Genomic DNA, 12,984 nt, shown 5'->3' on the forward strand with positions numbered 1-12,984 from the left:
GAGGAGCATTCTGATAAATATATGCACCACGTTACATATTCTTTATAATGTTTTTTTAAAATATTTATTTCATTTATAATTCATTTATGTATTTAATGCATGTTTAAATAAATCATTTATGACAGCCACGATTTAAATGTTTATATTTCAAAAAACGAATTGGAGTAGAAATATGATTATGTAATTCTAAAGTTAGTATTATAACTTTATTATAAAAAAACATAATTGAGTGTAATTTAAGTGTTTGTATGTAAATAAGTTAATTTTAACCTTCAATATTATAGTATTATAGTACCAAGTGACTACAGCATTATTTGAGAGATTTCTTCCTCAAGAAAATTTGCCATTAACTGTATCTGATAGACATCCAAAATAATCGATATTGAATTGAAATCGAATCGTAAGCTTGTGAATCGAAATCGAATCGAATCGTGAAAATTGAGTCAATACCCAGCCCTACTGAATACTGTTAGACTTAGCTGAAAAATATAAAGCGCTATTTATTTCATTTGTATCTTTGTTCTATATTTGTCTATGCTTACAATTTGTTCATTATTGTGCATTTACTCACCTACAAAATCAACCCAATCATCCTAGAATTATCCTTTCCAAATAGAGCTATTTAAGTCATCTGGTGATTTTTTTTGTTTTTGTTTTTTTCATATCGCAATAGATATTGCAGAAAAACGTCATTTTTTTTCCAATATCGTGCAGCCCTAAACCAAATATTATTAAACTATTTCAATTGTAAATTATGTGCTAACTAGTTTTCATTTGGTATTAACTTTGATGTGCTATGTGTTGCGATATAATATTGTTTCACTATCATAATACTCCTCCACATAATTTGCTATTGTAACTGCCCTTATTTCCAGGGCTTGACATTAACACCCGCCAACCCGCCAAATGCCGGTAGAATTCAGCTGTGGCGAGTAAGACAGCCACTCCCACTAGCCACTTTGGCGGGTTGAATATAATTTCAGCCTACAGCTTGATCAAAGGTAGCCAAGCTCGTCCTAGCACAAAATTACAATCCGATCACAATTCGTTATCGATTAACTTGCAGTTAGTGAAGGCGGGATCGGCGGAATCACGTTGAATGACACACAACAGAAGCGCTATCTCGCGTGCGCGAGATCAGATCTCCTTGCGCCTGAATAGTCAAATACACGCACACACAGATGACAAAATGTCCGTCGTGTGGAGTATCTCGCGTGAATACAGTCGGTTATGGCTTAAGTGTACGTAAACAGGTTGGTAAAAAACTGGCAGTATACTGTGTCAGTATACATGCATTCGGCAACCCAATTAAATAAATACCTGTCTGTCATTATTGTGAATCAAACAACAAAAGATGTTAAATAAATGTTAAATAAACCTACTGTATCTGAAAAAAAAAAAAAGAGTTTAGGCTATTTAATTTACTATTGTATTTGTAATTTGCTTCCTTGTTCTTCTTAAATAGCCTAACAAAAATAACTTATACAATTATAAAATTTATTATATTATGTTCATATTACCCACACCCCTTGCCCACCCGTACATACCAGCTGATATACCATGTAGGCCTAGTCTTGATTTGGGTGGTCAAACTGCATTTGAAAGTTTGAAAGGGTTTTAAATCTAGCTAATCAAGTAAAATGACTCAAAATCAAGTAATTTTAGCTTGTCAAAGTCAACTTTAATCATATAAAATGTAATTTCCTAACAGCAAAATCGTGGCCAGTGAAATTGCTGAGTGGCTAGTAACAATGGAAAACCACTAGCCACAGTGGCTGGTAAAGGAAAAAGTTAATGTCAAGCCCTGCTTATTTCCGTCGTTGGTATAAGTGGCAGTGGGTGGTAGCAAGATGGTAGAAAACGATACGTTTCTTGTCTGATAACGTTTCTTTAGTCATTCGGCCATCCTGCAGCCTGAACCACTCTAGGCAAATCACCCTAACACCTTGCAGTATCTGCAAAATGTTAATAATTTTAACAATAAGAGGGATCATAAAAATATGCATGTTGTCTTTTTATTTAGTACTTCCCTGATGAAGCAGTTCATTCTGCAAGGCCCGATATACTATTTAATTTACTATTGTATTTGTAATTTGCTTCTTTGTTCTTTTTAAATAGCCTAACAAAAATAACTTACACAATTATAAAATTTATCATATTATGTTCATATTACCCACCCCTTGCCCACCCGTACATACCAGCTGATATACCATGTAGGCCTAGTCTTGATTTGGGTGGTCAAACTGCATTTGAAAGTTTGAAAGGGTTTTAAATCTAGCTAATCAAGTAAAATGACTCAAATCAAGTAATTTTAGCATGTCAAAGTCAACTTTACTCATATAAAATGTAATTTCCCAACAGAAAAATTGTGGCCAGTGAAAATGCTGAGTGGCTAGTAACTTTGGAAAACCTCTAGCCACAGTGGCTGGTAAAGGAAAAAGTTAATGTCAAGCCCTGCTTATTTCCTTCGTTGGTATAAGTGGCAGTGGGTGGTAGCAAGATGGTAGAAAACTATAAATTTCTTGTCTCATAACGTTTCTTTAGTCATTCGGCCATCCTGCAGCCTGAACCACTGTAGGCAAATCACCCTAACACCTTGCAGTATCTGCAAAATGTTAATAATTTTAACAATAAGAGGGATCATAAAAATATGCATGTTGTCTTTTTATTTAGTACTTTCCTGATGAAGCAGTTCATTCTGCAAGGCCCGATATACTATTTAATTTACTATTGTATTTGTAATTTGCTTCTTTGTTCTTTTTAAATAGCCTAACAAAAATAACTTACACAATTATAAAATTTATCATATTATGTTCATATTACCCACCCCTTGCCCACCCGTACATACCAGCTGATATACCATGTAGGCCTAGTCTTGATTTGGGTGGTCAAACTGCATTTGAAAGTTTGAAAGGGTTTTAAATCTAGCTAATCAAGTAAAATGACTCAAATCAAGTAATTTTAGCATGTCAAAGTCAACTTTACTCATATAAAATGTAATTTCCCAACAGAAAAATTGTGGCCAGTGAAAATGCTGAGTGACTAACTTTGGAAAACCACTAGCCACAGTGGCTGGTAAGCCCTGCAGGGCTTGACATAAGCATGCTTATTTCCGTCATTGGTATAAGTGGCAGTGGGTGGTAGCAAGATGGTAGAAAACTATAAGTTTCTTGTCTGATAACGTTTCTTTAGTCATTCGGCCATCCTGCAGCCTGAACCACTGTAGGCAAATCACCCTAACACCTTGCAGTATCTGCAAAATGTTAATAATTTTAACAATAAGAGGGATCATAAAAATATGCATGTTGTCTTTTTATTTAGTACTTTCCTGATGAAGCAGTTCATTCTGCAAGGCCCGATATACTATTTAATTTACTATTGTATTTGTAATTTGCTTCTTTGTTCTTTTTAAATAGCCTAACAAAAATAACTTACACAATTATAAAATTTATCATATTATGTTCATATTACCCACCCCTTGCCCACCCGTACATACCAGCTGATATACCATGTAGGCCTAGTCTTGATTTGGGTGGTCAAACTGCATTTGAAAGTTTGAAAGGGTTTTAAATCTAGCTAATCAAGTAAAATGACTCAAATCAAGTAATTTTAGCATGTCAAAGTCAACTTTACTCATATAAAATGTAATTTCCCAACAGAAAAATTGTGGCCAGTGAAAATGCTGAGTGACTAACTTTGGAAAACCACTAGCCACAGTGGCTGGTAAGCCCTGCAGGGCTTGACATAAGCATGCTTATTTCCGTCATTGGTATAAGTGGCAGTGGGTGGTAGCAAGATGGTAGAAAACTATAAGTTTCTTGTCTGATAACGTTTCTTTAGTCATTCGGCCATCCTGCAGCCTGAAACACTCTAGGCAAATCACCCTAACACCTTGCAGTATCTGCAAAATGTTAGTAATTTTAACAATAAGAGGGATCATAAAAATATGCATGTTGTCTTTTTATTTAGTACTTCCCTGATGAAGCAGTTCATTCTGCAAGGCCCGATATACTTCAAACAAAGTTCTTTTTCGTTCTTCGTTTAGGAGTAAAACGAAATTTGAAATGCGTGACCAGCGATACACATCTGACGCCACCCACACTGCTGAGAGTGACGGTTAGATGAATATGTTAATACGTGATGTACACTTTCTTCTCGGTAATAAAATAAACACAACAAAAATGAGAAAACTGCAAGCATTTTAATAGAAAGCATAAGAAAAGCGTCTGATCATAACAACATTAGTGTGTTATTTATATAGCACTTTATTCAATAGATTGCTTAAAAGCAAGCAGCTTTACAGTATCAACATGACAGTGTCAGTGCCTCACTTCATCAGAAACACAACTTCCTTTTGTACTATAAAGCGGCTATCCAGTGTGTTTATGTTTTCATCCGCGGAGCTCTTACCTCAACAAACTCTACAGACGAAATGAGTCAGAGAAGAGCTCCACGCGAATGAAGGCGGAGCCTCGGCGCACACGACCAATGGTAGTACGAAGGTGTTTTGCAGCTGGAGTGAACTTTTCCTGAAAGTTCGCTTTGACAAACCGTTTCGAAATTCCAAAAAGAACACAAAACGAACTTCGTTTTGGCCTGATTTTGTTCGAAATGACGTCACATCAGTTCGTTCTTCGATTTCGTTTGAAGTATATCGGGGCCTTAAGTAAACTTTTGACCGCAACTGCATCACCTAAGATGAATTACCTCAGTCATCAGGACAACACTGTAGTAGAATCCTGAGAGAGGTTCCTTCACACTTCCCACAAACACCAGGATTCCAGTGACCACACCATCTTCACTGACACTGGCCTTTAAAAATAGAGAACATTTTTATAAACGTTTTTATTCCTACTTCACAACGAATTAAACATAACTTTATCAATTACACAAATATAGATAAATAACCCAAGCAAATTGAGGGGTCCTTCACATAGAATGTGTTTTTGCTTCGAAAATAATGATATTTTATCATTATATATAAATATATAATGATTAGATGGGGATTTGTAAGTGCACAGGTGAGAATTTATTACTTGCAAATTGAAAAGATTCAAAGCATTTAAAGCTATAAGGATAGTTGATGGCAGTGTTTAGCTTGTAGTGTGTGATCAGGGTGTGCTGGCTGAATTAATGGCAAAACTTGTAACATCACCTCATCAATACGGGTCTTTGATTCCACACAGCTTGCACTGTCTCTCCAATGACAAATCTGTACTGATCCTACAAAATGAATATATAACTACAGAGAAGCACAAAAATATCACATATTACAAACACAAACAGTAATTGAACACCTCACTTTTCAAATGCAAAAAGAAAAATAGATTATAAGCAGTATTTCTAGAGGGGGTGATATTGAACATTGGTTATAATAGCGATTAGATGGTTTAAATGTATATAAATGTCTTTGAATGTTACAAGATCAGATCTTTGAATTTCGTTCTGCAAATTTAACTTTAAGTGTTTTAGTTTAAAATGATTTAAACAGTCAGAGTTCAATTAAAATATTGTATTTTCAGCAGCCAAAATCTTTGAACAGGCCCACAAACGCAATCACATTCATATATAAGAAATTATTATAATGCAATCATAAATAAATTATAGGAAACATGATTAATTTACCACCATATTGCAATTAAGTTATAATCTTAACAATTCAAATTTAAATAACACAGTTAGCTAACAATGCATTAATTTAAGCAATGTATTAATTTAAGGTAGAAACAATGAGCTCATGGAAGTAATGAATACATTTTAACAATGATTAGGATATATAGAAAAATTTAGAATGGTGCATGCTGATCCAGAGTTTTCATCATGTGAAGTCCTTGCAGGTTGGGGTCATCTCTTCACAAGTGTTGAGGCATCTTAAGTCTTCATAAGAGGCTGGATCCAAACTGGAGTTGATGTACACTCTTGTCACCTCGGGATGGGAATCCCGAGATAAAACAGAAAAGCATATGTAGAACAATTAGCATAGCTGCTGCTCATAACATTAACCAAATATAGTTCAGTCACGACCACTTAAGTCAAAAAATTACCATAGACAAACTTTTAGTCAATTTTTATTGGCATATTTTGCTGAAGTTACATTTGGCAGTATGGCTCTGTTCTAAATTTCCAGTCCTTTTCATGAGCTCCATGAAAGCTAAGACAGGGAACAGCAGCAGCTTCTGGGGACAACCTCCCATTTTTAACTGGGAGAGCAGCACAAAATCCCTCTATTGAGAACAGAGCATGCATCAATAACAACAGAATGACACTGATTAAGTTAAACACAAGTTTAAGAAGGAGCTGGGGGAGGAGGTGGGTTGCAAGCAGCGTGCAGTGGAAGCAGCCAAGCAAGCAGACAGATGGAAGCTGCGTTTAAGTAATGCGCCTTATTTGAGAGTTGCCAATTGAGTCCATAGAAATTGGATCAGCTGTTGGAATTTGCCAATCAGCTGATAGCGGAGCTTGACTACGAGGCCTGCCTGAACTAATGGACAATGCTAGATTCATGTGCATTTCATCTGATATAACTGGAGTACAAGGATATGAGATGCATTATGGGAATGCTTGGCTAAAGCACATAAACACACACACATTCAACACATATTTTATAAACTTGCCGAGATAAAACAGAAAAGCAAATGGAGAAAAATTAGCACAGCTGCTGCTCATAACATTAACCAAATATAGTCGTGCATTTCATCTGATATAACTGGAGTACAAGGATATGAGATGCATTATGTGAATGCTTGGCTAAAGCACACAAACACACACACACATACAATGCATATTTTATAAACTTCATTATATGTACTAGTATCATACTGTATTAACAGCAATAATAAGATATTCCTGTTGTTCCTGTCGTCTGACAGACAGCCAGCTTTCTCTATGTAAAGACTTCATTGTATCCACTAAGAATATTCAATATTAATAATAAGAATCAATATTATAATTAATATAATAAAATTATAAAATTATAAAATCCAGTAATTAACATTATTCAAATTCACCTATTCACGCCTATTCAAAATGCATAATGTGGCTATTGGATTGAGCAACTGATCATTGCACTGCAAAAAAAACGTGTAACCGCCCAACTGCTTAGCCGATGATTTGGCACAACAGTTCACTAGACCTCTGCTTGAGAACAGGCCACCTGCATCGGACTGAAAGGTTAGATTTACAATGCTCTTCTTTTATATTAGCAATAGGTACAATTTAATCCAGTGCATCTATCCTATATATTTCCAGGTCATGATTTTATGTAGCATCTGTGAGGTGACTGAGGGTCATTTGCTTCCAGTTATTTTAGCTGTACAGAATCAGCTTGTTATGCTGCTTGATGGGGCAAACTGGTATTTGTTATCATATGATTTTAAAGCATTACTGTATTCATTAACACACTGGTTTGTGGCACAAAGTAGTTTTACTGTTTAATGCATTTTTTTTATTCTTCTAGCTCTTAATAACTTGGAAGTCTGACACATTCATAGGAAAGATACTTGCGCGTTAAAAATAAGGAAATAAAATTGTAGGAGTCATTGTTGTTTGAGGTTACCAAAGAACACTCAAAAAAATTATTTTTTGATGCTGTTCACTTTATTTAAACAACTTATTTTGATTCAACACCATTGTATTAGGTTTCTGGTTCAAATTTAATTGCTTCATGTTAAACTGACTTGAAACGATTACTTTTTGACTTAACTTGATGTTTTCATATTAAAATAACATGTTTCAATCAAGTAAACTCAACCAGGACTCAGTCAAACAGGACTTTCACTTCCCATCATGCTTTGCAAAGGGGCTGGTCTGGGAGAGTAAATGTTGAAATAAAGTGTTACTTTAAGCAGTTTTTAGCAAGATGAGAAAATGGAGAGAATTTTTAATGTTTACTTTCTATTATGTTGGTATTTAAAAGTTTCTGTTATGTTAATAGTTTTGGGGTTACCATTGTGGTGAAGTGTAGAACATGTGCTTGGGTTGAGGACCTGCTAACAACAATTAAAATTAGTTTATTTAGTTAGTTTACTGGGTCAAGCTGTATTCCCCAACAGAACCACATCAAGTAGGTTTGCATGTTGTTTTTACTTTCTTATGCATAAATTGAAAAGAAAAAAAAAATTGTTGGTACTTTGAGAATTAAACTTACACATGAGGTTTAAGCACAAACACCATCATTATTCTTTACACCTTCACTTAAATCAGAGTAGGTTCAGCTGACAGATTTATTAGGTTTTTAAGTAATACTAGTTGGAAATTATACAGCTACTGTGTAACCCCATGTCAGCTTATAAATTCAAAAACACACCACTTCTGGAAAACAATAGCATACAGTAGTGTGGTTTATGTCCCATTCTCATTTCCTGAAGTATCTCCTGAGTATTTTGATCTCTTGGATTGAAGACTTTTGAAGTTTACATTTTTGAGTCATTCATGCAGCAAGTGTGACAGAAGAACTGACCAGTCCACTCCCGAGAAGATCTTCTACTCACCATATCTCAAGTTGGTTACTCCCTTGAACATTATATGAAGGATTTCCTGGGGTTCTCTCACCTTTTGGAGTGGGCTAGATGACCAACCTTTCCAACTGATGGCCAGGGGAGAAACATTGTGCAGCTTAGCTCAATCTGTTGACTATGCGCTGTGACTAAGTGGCTCACACTCAACTATGCCTTTCAATCGCAGCCCTCCCAGTCCACTCCTGTCCTACTGTTGCCATTGTATGTCAACCCAGGACCCCCATCTCAGAAATCCTCCCAACCTTGCCATCACTCCTCACGCCATCCACAGACCATGGATTTGCTCCGTACGAGCACTGTTACTATAATAGACTCTCTGAAATAATAATAATAATAATAATAATAATAAAATTACAATGTTGTTAGCCTACCGGAACCGGTAATAAACTTTTTTCCATGCTTCTGATTGGCTAACATGGCTTTTGACAGTGCTTCATAGTGTTTTTGCATTTTCATGTGGACAGAGATTGTTTTAAAACCATGCTTGTGTGGACGCAATTTTTATGTAAAAAAAAACAAAGGAGGAAATACCCGTGTACGTGTGGACTAGGCCTTGTTTTGTTTATTAATAAAGTGTTCCTGTTATATTCTCCTCATCATTGTGAGCTTTATACAGCCACTCATGACAAGACGGTGCAAGGTTCATGAAACAAAATTCTATTTTTATGATGATTCTATTTTTATGATGATTTTTCTTCTCTGGACAGTCGATTTTCCAGATGTCCCAAACAGTGGGAAGGGGCCTTTTTTGGAGAGAAGTGACTTCTTTGCTGCCTTTTTTTGAGGCCGCTGTCAAAAAGTCACTCACACTCAACTGCTGCCAATATTATTACAATAAGCTCTGCACTATAACTGTATAACACAATAAACCAAGGGAGAAATATATGATTTCCACAAAAAGGGCAGGGGGTGGGTGGTTGACATGATTTCTACTAAGGGAAAAAAAAACTTTTTTAAAGTGGATGGAAAGCATTATCATGCTGGGGAGCACATGATGAAGGTTTTGTTCCAGGCTGAAGAATTGCTTACAGCACCCTTGGTAACAGAATTGTATTTTCATTGAGAAATGTTACATATTCAGCAAGTTGTCCTGTGTCAGGTTGGGTTACAGACCATATCTGATGATTGACCTCAAAAGCCACGTACACACTGTAAAGTTTCAGAAGTGACCATATAAACGTGGGCATCATTCCCATAAATTATCATTCCGTATGTACACAGGGCCTAAAATTAGCACTCACCAAGGGCCAATTGCAAGTAAAAATCAGTATTGGTGAGTATATGAAACAGTGTCAATCAGCAGTTGGCCAGTAACATTTTTATGAATTGCAACAATGCAAAATTGTTAGAACATTAAAGTGAACAAATGTGAACGACACTTGGCACAGTTGACTGGGCAGTGTTGCATCGTCACGAAAGTTTAAGCCTTGCCAATTTAAATATTCAAGCTCAAGAAGATGCAAAAGGGATCTCAATTCATTACTCGCACGCTGTGTGGGAAGTTTTCTGTGCGCAAACATCCGAAGTGAATACTGAATTGAGTTCTCTTTCAAATCTTCTTGCACTTGAACAGATGTATTCAAACCATATTATACCACAATGCCTGTCCTTGCAAGTACCCCTGTAAACATAGTCAGTTTTGTCTTAATTGAATGTAAACCTTTGAGAAATAAAATGCATGCGTAACAGCATATTCTCTTAAAGTGACAGCAGCCTAATATTGCTGCTGCTGTGTGTGTGATTTCAATGTTAATCAAACAACAAGACAAAGAACAATCACTCATTGCTTGACTGAATAACATTTTTGACTTCAATAAGGAATAATCTACGTTTCATGGCTGGTAAAAAAAATATTTATGGCCGGAAAAATAATAAGCCACTGGCCACTGGCAGGTGTGTCAAAAAGTTAGTTTAGAAAATGGAACACGACTCTGAAAGTGCGATGATTGACCCCGTAGTAACCATAGCAATGTTCAGGTGTCTAGCGTGTTTGGTCTCCGCTATTCTGACCAAAGAAATATTACAGTGACAAAAGACTCATTATGTTCAGCATTTTTAACTAAAGCACAGTCGACAAAGTGTTGTGTTTTGCTTATGCTTGGAAAGGCTTCTTCACAGAGTGCGCTCTTACGGTGTTGCCATGTTCACTTATTATAAGCATTTTTGGGCTTGTTGTTTAAGCTTGGCTCATAAAGTGATCAAGTTTACAGAGTTATTAAAGTTAGCAGGAGCAGGTCGCAATATTTTGGTCTTATTTTCAGCATAAAGCATTTGGATTTATTTTGGTTGATTGTGGGCTTGTTCTTGTGATTTCCACACAGAAGGGAGAAACATCTCTGATCTCTTACGTTAAAATACGTCATTGACAACTATAGTTGTTTAGTTTAGTTTTGTAGGCTACACACTGCATAGTATTTTTGTAAATGTGGTTGTCACTACCTGCATTTTTCAGGAGTTAATTCGGTCGTCACTCCCGTAAATTACTGAACTGTGTGTGTATAGAACAGAATTCAGCACTAAAGTTGAATTGTCAACCAAATTTATCTGCAGTGTGTAAATGGCCAAAGAGTTCCAGTCAGGCTGCATTCCATACAACTAATGGAACGTCAAGTTAGTCACCGCCTAATTGGAAATAAAGTCAAACGTTAAAATATCCAAAAACCACTAAAACAATGTTACATATTTTGTTGACTTGTGTACTTACATTATGCCAAATGATTCCAACAATGTTTAAATCCAGAGAAATTAGCTATTTTAACCAGTGTAATGGCACGTGTCATTACGTCACCTGTCAATGACGTCATATCCTCCTTACCCTTGATTTCTGTAAAAACATGGAAACACCAAAGACACTTTAATATATTGTGTTTTATTAGACAGGTGAGCAACTGTTTGGATATCTTTTATAATTGCTATATAGCTCAACATAATTGTTTGAATCTCTTATTTTATTAATATGAATATTTCTAATATCGATCTAGCTGTAACAAAGGGGGGAATTAAGGAAGGCAGGCAGAGATGAGAATCCAAGTGCAGGGGAGTTTAATGAAACAAGCAAACAATAATGAACATAAAGCTGGAACAAAATACCACTGGGAAACAAGGACCATAAGGAACAGCAAATCAACAACAGGAAACATCTACTAGGGCTATTTATACACAGGGACAAACAAGCTTAACAAAATAACAAGTAACAAGACAGACCTGAGGAAGACTAATCAATAGGGAAAACTACAAACATGACCACAGAAACAGGACACAGGAATGAACACGGAAACAACAGAAACATAAAAAAAACCTTCAACATAAAAGTCCATATAAAACAGGCACAACACCGGGATCGTGACACTGGCTTACTGCAGTGTGCAACAAGTGTCTCATACCAGCCACGGAACTAACACACAGAGTAACGTTATAACGTAACTTTCAACACACTCAAATTTATTTTTAGCTTTTTGTTTTGACCAATAAAACAGCGCAGCATTACTTCACAATTTTAATTTGTCATATAAAGTGACCTGAATGAGTAGTAATTCAGCACTTGCGTCTGTGAATGAAATAAAATCATGTGAATTTCAGTGATCAAACATAACTGTAACAAAGTTCAGAGAAGAAGGAGGCAGACATTAAACATGACTTTAATTGTTAAAATAGACATAAGCAATTAAACGAAAGGAGTGGCAGCGGCTGACTGCAGCATATAAGCATAATAAAAATGCAACATAAAATTTGCCAGGCTTTCGGCCCCGCTCTGCTTCATACCACAGTAATGTTAATAAAACTTTTATACATTAGCTCATCCATTAACATGATTTCTGCCCATCGGATTGCTTTCCATCGGCTGTGGAGGTGAAGACGAAAACTTCTGATTCCATAGTCATTCATGGCATCATCAAGCTACATCTTTATTATTGTTTTAAATAAGCACCCTCTAGTGGTGAAACTTACTGTGCCTTTAAGCACGATTACAGTAGTTATTTTGCAGGCAAGAGACTTGATCCAAATTTTCTGGAATGCAGCTTGTATCTTGAGAAAGCAAACCATTAGCATTGCCATTCATCTAAAAAATACTAAATATTTTATATTCTTTTCATTATTCCTTTTTTTTTTTTTTTGAATGTTTTTAAACAATTCCTCGTATCTCTAGATTGCTTTGATCCATTGCTTTATAGCACCTGGAGTGATATATTATTAATTCTCATATGAGAATTAATATTTTCATATGCAACACAATTTAGAAGAATATACTCTACGGTTTCTGAGTGTCCACATTTGTCACAATTACTAGTTTCATGTTTTCCTATTTTTTGTACACTGTAATTTAATGTCTTGAAATGATAACATCTTTTTTTCTATCGCCATGTCTAATTCTCTCAACTCCGACACACTCCTGGTATAAATGTCTTCCTTTTATTCTATTATCCCATTTCTTTTGACATTTCTTTTTAGTCTGTTGATTTCAACTTTA

General features: G+C 35.7%; 2 protein-coding genes across 2 annotated transcripts in view; both read left to right on the plus strand.

The window, feature by feature from the left end:
• The first annotated feature begins 7,089 nt into the window (after window positions 1-7,089).
• Window positions 7,090-12,984, plus strand: part of LOC127508168 (4-galactosyl-N-acetylglucosaminide 3-alpha-L-fucosyltransferase 9-like) — a 28,911-nt gene continuing 23,016 nt past the window's right edge. The window contains exon 1 of the mRNA XM_051885889.1: window positions 7,090-7,170. The gene's annotated coding sequence lies outside the window, so the exon portion shown is untranslated. The remainder of the gene's footprint in view (window positions 7,171-12,984) is intronic.
• The window catches only part of LOC127508211 (4-galactosyl-N-acetylglucosaminide 3-alpha-L-fucosyltransferase 9-like), a gene marked incomplete at its 5' end in the record, with an annotated part of 57,076 nt that continues 51,234 nt past the window's right edge, over window positions 7,143-12,984 (plus strand). Inside the window, one exon of the mRNA XM_051885983.1 lies at window positions 7,143-7,170. Coding sequence (XP_051741943.1) covers window positions 7,143-7,170 — 28 coding nt within the window. The remainder of the gene's footprint in view (window positions 7,171-12,984) is intronic.

This window comes from Ctenopharyngodon idella, chromosome 3 (assembly GCF_019924925.1).
Source record: "Ctenopharyngodon idella isolate HZGC_01 chromosome 3, HZGC01, whole genome shotgun sequence".
Taxonomy (NCBI): Eukaryota; Metazoa; Chordata; class Actinopteri; order Cypriniformes; family Xenocyprididae; genus Ctenopharyngodon; species Ctenopharyngodon idella.